Here is a 10590-nt window from a genome sequence, read left to right as displayed (position 1 = left end):
TAAGGTGTTTCAAAGTGTTGTTTACGTTTTAAAAAAAATGCCAGAACTGGGGAAAATGTATGAATATAGATAAGTTTTTAGTGGTCTGTAAGAAAAAATATAAGGTTTTAAAAGAGAAGTAATAAGTAAACATACTTATCGGTGGATATAGGTATTCAAAGAGTACCTAGTAGAATACCTCATAAATGAACGAACTGACAAACGATAAGAAGTAAAACCTACAGACGAACAGACTCCTCAGTCAGGATAATGCTTGAGGCCATGTAATAAATACATGTGTGTTTTAACTGCAAATACATGAAAAGGTGGGAACGTTGTTATGTCAGAAAGTGAAATTATCTGATTCCATAGTGAAAATGTTCGAGGTGGTGGTATTCTCTGTTCATATGGTTCTCCCTGTGATCAAGCACTTTTACTACTTACCATGGAATTTAGAATAAACTACCTTTTCAATAATTACTTGCAAGTAATTACAACAAAGATTAGCCTATCCCCTTTTAAGCTTTATTCTGCCTATCATTATAGGCCATTGGCCTGTGCAAGGATCTTACTAAACAAAAGAGGGGGAAGAGTGGATACGGTACAATGACTAAGTTACTGAAAAAATGCAACGGTCACAAACCTAGACTTGGATCTGCTCATATCCAAAATCCGATATCTGAGACCGGTTAGCGGTCGGCACTTTCAATTCTTTAGTAGTACAGTATTTTTTTAGTAAACACAAAAGCTAAAACAATAAAATATTATTAACAACTTAAGATATGGTATCATATACAAATGTAACATCTGTGATCTAGAAATTCTGAAGTAGAATATTTCTGAGCTAATAAATGTTCAATACTATTGTACTGTATCAAAATTCCAAATATTTATTTAAAATTATTGTTTTCGCGTTTTTATTGAGTTTAACCTATCTGGTGTCATGTAATATTCTACGACGCTACATTCTTTATTACAAATATTGTTATTTCGAAATATCGTTTTGCTAAAATATAAATACGATTTGCAATTTGGAAATTTGTATAGCCTTATACAGTACAGTCTTTAATTTAATAAAGTGATTTCCCATGTATTATGGTTACTACGTGTAATAAAATCACCATGTACAGCTGATTGTAAGGAATATTATTGAGTTTTGCTGTAGGCGTATTAAATTGTGGATTACATTATTTTCCCATTTTCACCTTGAAAGAGAATTTTGGACCTCATTATCGTCCACCCTCTTCACCACAAGAGTAAGAACTTTTTAATTTTGTTACGTTTTGCATTCTAGCGCTGATACTGTACTTTTGGTGGGACTATAGTTGTCATTTTCATTCATAAAGACAATTTCCTAACATTGGAGTGCAAAACACAGGTTGTAGAGTAACATAGATGCAGTCGTTAAAATATCGGAAATAACTCTAATAACAAAATTTTGATGCTGGAAAAATTCAGATAGTGAATGTACCCATCCACCTTCTTTGGTCCTGATTGGCTTTGAAGTATATACTCATGTATTGCAATTTCCCATGAGCATTACATGTAAATATACATAAGATTTCTCCCTTAGTGAATCTAGAATCTTTAATAAATGCATTGCCATTGCATTCTTATGTTTCCAATCAGGACAAGAGACAAATCACTGTACACAGTCTGACAGAAAAAGCCTCAGTATTGATGTCGCCTGCTCCACCCTATATAGAGGTAACTCATTCCACTCATATTTAGCAAACAACACAAACACCATCAAAATCCAAAGAATTGATCATCTTGCTCTTGGTATTAATTCTAACGTCTTGGGTCGTTATGAGCAAACACTGAGGTGTAACTTAAATCTGGGCAACCTTATGGACGTCCAGGAGCGGCACATCACTAACCGCAAATGTCGAGATTCTGAGGTTCAAGGGTAATTCGATAGGTCTAGTCTACTGCGGGAGATGACCGTTGAATTTGGTGGAGTTTGTTCCCTAACCTCAGAGGTTGTTGCTAGCCTCAACAAGGGTGTGCCACCCCCTGCCTGCTTTGACTGGAGAGGCTGGTTCAGAGCTGACCTCCCCTTCTTCCGGGGAGACATGACTTTGAGATTAGTGCCCTAACTCTTCCTCATGGATCTCAATAGGAGATGGCCCCTACACCCTAACTTACCCATCATGAATATCCTGTCACTCCGGAAGCAGCGCTAAGGTTCTTGTAGGACTAAGTGCAATTTGTAAGCTTCTTGTCCTAAGAGAACAAAAAAACGTCTTGGGCCATTGCCCTCAAAACAATATCAACAACTAGAGAAAACAGAATCGATGATAACGATTCTGACTTGGCCACGCCCTTCTCGATAAACTTGCGGCCTCTCGGCTTGTCCCGCCAGACATCGTCGAACTCCGCTTAGAGCTGAGCTCCCCAAAGTGTGCGCCTCGGTGGTATGAGTCGCCTTGAAATCTGTATGACAATTCCAACAGTAGTTTTTCCAACGAAATCCGTCAACGCATAAGCGAGCACGGTCACTTTAAAGATACGCTTGCACAAGCCGGGAGCAACAAACAACTGATACCTCTCAACTGGGACATGTTTAGTGCTCCCGGCTTGCGCAAGCGTACTCGTATCTTTAAAGTGACCGTGCTCGCTTATGCGTTGACGGATTTAGTTGGAAAACGTACCGTTGGAATTTGTGTAAAAATTACGAAATGTTTGGTACAAATGCATTTTTTTAACTATTCGGATTTTTTTGTTATTTTCCTTTAAAAGTTTTAAACAGACGCCATTTTGAAACGGTTAGAAGGATTTTGATAATATTTTATTTCCTTAAATTATCTCCCACAAATAACAATTACTGACGTTTAAAGATTGTACTCGTTTATACAAACTATAAGATTAAACAATGCCCGTTACGTACTAAAATTATAAGAAGCTCAATAGCGTTGTGAATGAATATGACCATTTCCGTTTTGAAAATAAATACTTTCAGCGCTATACATAACAGTTTTGAGAAAGTATCAGAGGTATAATTTCGTAATTATAAAAAAATGTAGCTATACTTCAACAACTAGACAGAAATAAATAATTTGAATTCAACCTGCATTAAAGTTAAAAAAGTATTTTTAGGTATGCTTTATCTATAAATGCTATATTTATTTTTTATTTTGAAATGCACGTTGTAATTTTTATTATAATTAATTATGTTATTGCGTTTTAAACACTAGGCATAAATATCTCTGTATTTGTATGAAAGAATGATTTTTTTAACTTTAAAAACTTGTTTTTTACATGTTCCAGCTGAAATCGTATTTTAAAAGTTCTCAAACACACTATAGATCGTTCACATACAAAAGATAAAATATTTTGCTCTGTCTTAATTATATAAATCCGTTTGTATGTCAAACGCACTATTAGTAGTTTAAACAAACAGTTACACCAGTATAATTAATTATTAGTACAAAATAAATAATGTTTGCTTTTTTATCAACTCTATAAGAAAATGACAGGTGTTTTCATGCCACCATGCTATTGACATTTCAAACGTAATCAGTATAGACGCAAACGTACACAAAAGGATGATTTGCTTATTTTAACCCAAGTTGTATGTATTAGAATCATTATTCACCTGAGGAAGGGATAAGATTGGAGATCTCGAAACGTAGTGTTGCTGTTTTCTTGGAATGTTCGAAAAATCCTGTTTGCTTCAGCATCCTTCTATTATCAAAAACAATCACAAAATGTATAAAAGAATAATGAACGATTTCTGTATTGTAAACAAAAGGCAATTAAATGAACAACTATAGTTTAAAGGGAAATATTAAACATATTCATGAACACTACTTGTAACCGAGTTTATAATTTAAGAACACAGATAGTTGACTATTGATTTTCGACAGGTAAACAGAAAACAATAAATACTTCATAATATTGACAATGCAAATTAGAGTTCGAAGTTCTAGGATTTATCTGCCTCTTAATGGTCTTTATCTAATCTGCAAGTCACCACGGTTGGCAGGCACCCAGCCGTTATGATAGTGTAAGCGGGCTCAAGGTCATCTCAATCCACAGCCTTTAATATATCCGCACCCGTAACTCGCATTATCTACTAGTCCACGGCACCCACAGCGCTTACTGTGAGTTTTGTTCTATCATTCGAGTCCTAGCTTTCTGATAGAATCTTTCAATAATACTTGCATTATTTTGCTTCGGCATGCATGTAATTAAAGTAACTAGCCTTTTGGTCTATTCTTTTATTTTATTTATAAAGTTATTTATATTATTTATTTATTTTATAAGTTTGTTTTTGACTATGGATGGATTGTGAAGGAAACAGGACATTTTGTTAGATTCAGATCAGGAGCGGATCTCGAAACGTAGTCGATTTTTTTTGTGTCACTGAACGATGGCAAGTGTCCGGAAAATAGTCCTGTTTCCTTAAATTTTGGTATAACCATCACCAAAAAGAGTATAGTAATTATTCTTGTTTTACAAAACGGTAAATCCAGCCCACCTCTACAGACATGAATGTATGGAAACAGATTTTTAAATTTGTTGTTATAAAATGTTATAAAACATTTAAATTGTTAGTCAATTTTGTTGTTGTTGAACTGTAGCTACTGAAAACAACGTTTTACTTATCTCATCCTTGAACTCAAGTACGTGTAAAACATGCAATAAAAAAATATTTTTTTTTTAATGCATACTAACTTATATGTTTTTAATAAAGTTATATACATTTAAAAAAATACTTTTAATATAATCCTCCATTTAGGTATAATTTCAAAACAATAAAGGTCATATTTTTATTAGTTTTGCTTTATCAAAAACTACGTGCGATTTTATTAATGAAAAAGTAACTTTAATTGAGCGTCTATATTGATTATAAGAGGTAAATATTCTTTATCTAAAAACATCACAGTCCCCTATTCTTACATAAAATCTTGAGTTACAACATAAAAGTAATTATTAGTGCTATTTAATAAAATTGTACAGCTTTTTCAAGTTGGGAAGGTATATTTGGTACACTTTTCTAGTTGAATTGAAAACCTGTTTTTCCCATTGCTAACGAATTACAAAACTGAATCTAAAATTTGCTTTGAAAAGCATACGATTTTCTATGTATTCATTCATAAATCTCACATAATACGCTTCGCGTATAACACCTCTGTGTTCCATTCACAAAGATTCTTACCTGTTAACACTATGATAGATTTCGTATATGTCACCAGTTATACTCATATTTACAGACACAATGGGTACGATACTCCTCATTATACACGATGTCCTCATTCTGGTATACTCGTCAATTGCTTGTTAACACTATAATAGAAACCGTCCATGTCACCAGTTATACTCATATTTACAGACACAATGAGTACGATACTCCTCATACTTGTGTACTCGGCAATTGATTGTTAACACGATGATATATTTCGTATTTCACCATTTAAACTCATATTTACAGACACAATGGGTACGATTCTCCTTATTATACTCGGTGTCCTCATTCTTGTGTACTCGGAAATTGCTTGTTAACACTATGATAGATTTCGTATGTCACCAGTGGTACTCATATTTGCAGACACAATGGGTACGGTACTCCTCATTCTACTCGGTATCCTCATTCTGGTGTACTTGTGGCTCAAACGCCACTACAACTACTGGGCCAGGCAGGGGATTCCACAACCACCTCCTGTCTTCGGCTTCGGCTGTTTCCTGGATGTCATCCTTATGAGGGACATACCTGGCCTCATTTACGATAAGATGTACAAGTAAGTACGATCTCATATTGTTTCTAATTGAACTACTTTAATTCCCAATATCAATTATTCTTTTCTAACAAAAAACTTGAGATGTTGATAGTTCCTGATCTCTTCTCAGATATATTCTCTTTCGTTCAATTATAAAGAAAATTAGCAACACTACGTGTCAAGATCTGAAATCTGACTTCTTCTTCAGGTGGATATTTAAAACAACGCATAACTATAATCTAAAGATTAACTAAGTGGTTAAAAATGGTTAAAATAAATAAAAAATACCATTAAATGTTACAATTAAAGACTACTAAGAAAGCACAAAATAGAGGCCAACAGAAAAGTTATACTTTGCATCTCATTGTTGGTCTGAAGACTGTGGCTTAAGCCAACCAACCTAACAAACGATTTCTTAAAAAGAATGCCGGGATCTTGAATAGCTGTTACTTAAACACAATTTAAGATAACTAAACGATTTAAACGTCATATTAAAGTTGGAATAATTAGGTTTTGTTTTCGGTGTAGCAGGGAGGACACGTTGACCTTGGCATGCACAAAACAGCTGTGTGGTGGAAATCTGACACTGTGACTGATATGTCAGTAAGCGAACAGACTTCGCCAGTTTTATGCTAAATGAGACTGATAGCAATCCCAGTTTTCTTTAAAGAGTGCTGTTCTCAGACCAAGATCGTAGCAAGCAAGGGGATCCAGGAGGTTAGGATTTTCAAATTTTTCAATTAAGTTCTAAGCAAACCATTATTATCATTTAAACAATGCTGTATTACTGACATATACTGCTGAAATAACGTTCTTAACATTGAAATGTGTCAAATGAGCGGTTGACTCCACTTGCTTTACTTTATGTCCACTACGGGGAAATACCAGTCATCTGCTCCCACTCTCCCGAACGTTCCTGTCTCGGACGAAGCTAAATTTCACACAAATTGTGTTGTTAATAAGCACAATTGTCGGATAAGGGGTTCACAACAAACATATGCGCGAACACGAGCATTCTTTTTCGGAGACTATGTACACCGGAAACCTCATTTCTTTACAAGAAATGTAATCTAGTGAGAAACGAACTAAGAAGGAAACCTATATTATCAAGCATATTATATATTTATAATGGATCGATACGGGGTCACAGCGCAGTTTGAAAATTTGATCTAATCAATAATAAAAAAAAGGCCCACGCTCCTTTCCCGTGTCGCCGCCGCGCCGTATTCTTTCTGTCGTGACGATTACCATTTACTATTGGCCTGGGGTTGGTTTTCAGTGGTTGGTCACTCGGAGCAGAGATATTATAACCTGTATTCCTTAGTTTGATTTCAATAGTTAATGTTTTGCTTATATTAAGTGCATGTTTTAGATTTCATGTAGTTGATACAAAATACGTTTGCTGTAATTTCTGACCTAAGTCTGTCCCAACGCTCTGGTACGATTTATTTAACTTAGATTTCAGTTATGTGTTAGTCATCCACCTAAAAAAGAGGTCAGATTTCAGGTCTATAAACTACGTTTATGACTTTTTGTTTCACTATAAGATTGTCAATTTCAAGGAAATGTAATGTTTCCTTAACAATTCTTTCCTTTGCATTAAACAGATTTTCGGATATTGCGTAAAATTATTTGCGGAGATAATTTGGCATTTATTAAATGTGAATCGAGTTCTATGCTGTCCATTCACCGTGTATATGAGGCTTGGTGGTACTTCGCCTCTTGCTGTCTTGGCGCGTTGTCCGATGACTTTCTTTGCATTTTAGTTTGATCTTGTTTTCATGATTGGCTATAACTAAAGCGCTGGGCACAATAATATTCGATCATAATACGAGACTTTTGAAAAGGTTCTTTCTTTGTTTACTTTCATGTGTTCTTAACCTTTCTTTTTAGATTCTTGCACCTGAAGAATATAGCAGATACCAGTTTTCGAAACGTCGTTATTTTGAGAAACCTGTGTTTGAATATTTTATGCAATGTTTGGTTTCATCATTCAGTGTTCTTTTTAAAAACCATTTATGTGTAAATAGAGAACGTTTTAATAGCCTCTTATTGTTCTTTTTCCTATATAAATTATTATTATTTGTTATAGTGGTTGTAATCGGTTTAAATTGTAGTTACAAAATATCACTGTAACGTAACACTGTAGCAGAGTTGTGTAGTAATGATAAAAATTTACTCTGTAAGGATAATAGATGTAGAGGAAATTTAAGTACCGTAAAATCTCAAAGCAGAAGTTAAAACAATTCTTACGTGACCATTATTGTTCATGCATTTTAATACAAGAGCTTTCACCGTAGCATAGAGGTAATACTACGGCTCTCAAACCGAGGGGTTACGGGTTCGATTCTCAGAGAGGTCAGTAAATATTTGTACGTGGCTTTGGACCGTTTTCCCTTACAAACATTTAGTACCCTCAATTTAAATGTCATTGGCGTAGAAAGAACCCCCTTCAAGATATTTTGAATTATATATAATTGAATAATTCGTACACGGTTGTTCGTACAGGGTAGTTGTCTGCTTCAATGGCTGGAGGATAATCATCTTACTGTGAACACTGCAAAAAACAACTTTTCTCGATTTTCATATTAGAGCTCCTACAAGCTGTGATAGTGGTTCGTCCATTATTATTGGGAATTCTGTTATTGAATCGTTAGAGTACACAAATTTTCTGGGCTTGACTTTAGATTCTAGCCTGAAATCTTGTCTTCATATTGACAGTGTATGTAGCAAATTGGGCAGCGGAATCATTGTATTGCGTCGACTGTCCCATTTTGCTAATAGAGATACTCTTTTGGCTGGATATTATGGATGTATTTACCCACACCTTACCTACGGACTGCCTATTTGGGGGTCTGAAAATACCAGGACACAATACATTTTTCGGCTTCAAAAGAAATCTCTCAGGATTGTGTTGGGGTTTACTAGAAACCAATCATGTAGAGGGTACTTCCGAACCAACAAAGTACTTACATTCCCGTGCCTATACATCCTTGAGACCTTAACCTTCCTAAGGAAAAAACATGCATATTTTTACCTCTGATCTATCTAAATATTACAACTTAAGAAAATCTTTCCGTTTGCCAACTCCAAAGCACCGTACATCATTTTTTGAAAGACAGTTGTATTACTCTTCGGTTAAATTATTTAATCATCTCCCGTTAGAATTGAGATCCGAAGAAGTAGTACCTAAATTCAGACCTAAACTTAAGTGTTTTTTTAATTGATAGAGAGTATTACTCTGTTAGAGATTATTTGATGTCCCATTAATATTAAGTAATTAAGATACATTGCTGTTCTTTTTATTAAATGTATATTGACCTTTGTCATGCAATGTATTTTAATGTTGATTGACAAATAAACGCTTTCACTTTGACTTTTAATACATATACATATATATATATATATATATATATATATATTATATATATATATATATATCAAGTGAACCCCCTTATAAACAAATTTCCTAAAAAAAATGCAAACTTGTGATATATCCTCTTGTGAACTTGAATTACTGTACTATACCAGTGAATAAGAATTAGAGAGTATTCAATTTAAAATATCAAGATCGTTAAAATGTATAGTTCTTTCAGTATTCGAGGACAAATTACTCTTTGAGATCGAAGCAAACTTCATTAATAGTAGTTATAGATAGTTTATTACTACTTACATAGTCTAATAACTACTTTCCTCCACAGGGATTACTCAGGGCACGATGCAGTTGGGTTGTACCAGTTTTTTACTCCAGAGTTGCTTCTACGTTCTCCAGAGCTCATCAAACGAGTGATGGCCAGCGATTTCTCCAGTTTCCACGACAACCTGGTCACCGTCTCTGAGAGACTGGATCCTCACTTCGCCAAAGACCCTTTTATGGCTAAAGGAGAAGAGTATGTTTTACTTTAACACAAATATTACTCCATGAATACTCACAGCTAGATAGACACTATTGTGTTGTATTTTCTAAACATGAATGAATGAATGAATGATTGAAAAATCCCTTTATTAAAGAAGCGGAGTTAGGGCTATTAAGCCCTCTCTACCACTCAACCTGATTTTATACAGAAAATTTACAATATTTTAATACAATTGTAGTAAATTATTAGCTTATCCTTTAAATAGAAAAAACAAAAATGTTTAACGTATACAAAATTAAATTATCTTAAAGTAAACATTTATATATTTAAATGAATACTATACATGTTTACTATTTAAGGACCGTAGCTTAACGACATAAGTTTTCCCCATGAGAACAATGTTAAACCTCATACACATGTGCGGTCTTATTTTTGAACGTAGCTTAATAGGAAATGTCTCATTTTAAAGATATATCTAATATGTATCTAAACGCTTTTTAGTTTTTTTATAGTATAGTTTTGAATGCTTATACGATGAAACACAACAAGTGTTTTTAATGTTTTTCTAATAAACTATAAAAATATTGAAAAACATTTGAATTTATTGAAGGAGGAGCTCTTCTTATTGGAAAATCTATTTCCTATTATTTTTAGAAAATGAAACTCACAATTGTCCAATAATTTTAATCTTTTCACGCGAGGCCTTTCAACATCAAAGATTCCATCGTCAGGTGTGAATAAACAAATAGTATCAGCTTTATTCAGCTGATATTCAATTGTAAAATGTTTACACTATTTCAAATTGTTGATTCACACCTGACGATGGCATCTTTGATGTTGAAAGGCCTCGTATGAAAAGATTAAAATTATTGGATAATTGAGTTTTCTTTTATACAAATAACAGAAAAATTTGAAGTTGTATTATTATACAAGGTGATTCCGATAAGAGTGTGCATTTTTCAGGGTTGATAGAGGATATGAATACAAACATTTTTTGTCCGAGCCACATGGAGTCGCAAATGTTTCATTCC

At 33.9% G+C, this 10590-nt stretch overlaps 1 protein-coding gene across 1 annotated transcript in view; it reads left to right on the top strand.

Annotated features, from left to right (window-relative positions):
- The first annotated feature begins 4007 nt into the window (after window positions 1-4007).
- LOC124358992 (cytochrome P450 6k1-like) overlaps window positions 4008-10590 on the top strand; it is a 37835-nt gene continuing 31252 nt past the window's right edge. The window contains exons 1-3 of the mRNA XM_046811292.1: window positions 4008-4085; window positions 5534-5723; window positions 9404-9592. Of these exons, the coding sequence (XP_046667248.1) occupies window positions 5539-5723; window positions 9404-9592 (374 nt within the window). The 5' untranslated portion in view covers window positions 4008-4085; window positions 5534-5538. The remainder of the gene's footprint in view (window positions 4086-5533; window positions 5724-9403; window positions 9593-10590) is intronic.

This window comes from Homalodisca vitripennis, chromosome 4, assembly GCF_021130785.1.
Source record: "Homalodisca vitripennis isolate AUS2020 chromosome 4, UT_GWSS_2.1, whole genome shotgun sequence".
NCBI classification, from domain to species: Eukaryota; Metazoa; Arthropoda; class Insecta; order Hemiptera; family Cicadellidae; genus Homalodisca; species Homalodisca vitripennis.
The sequence above is the reverse complement of the archived record's forward strand: the minus strand, read 5'-3'. Positions and strand labels throughout refer to the sequence as shown.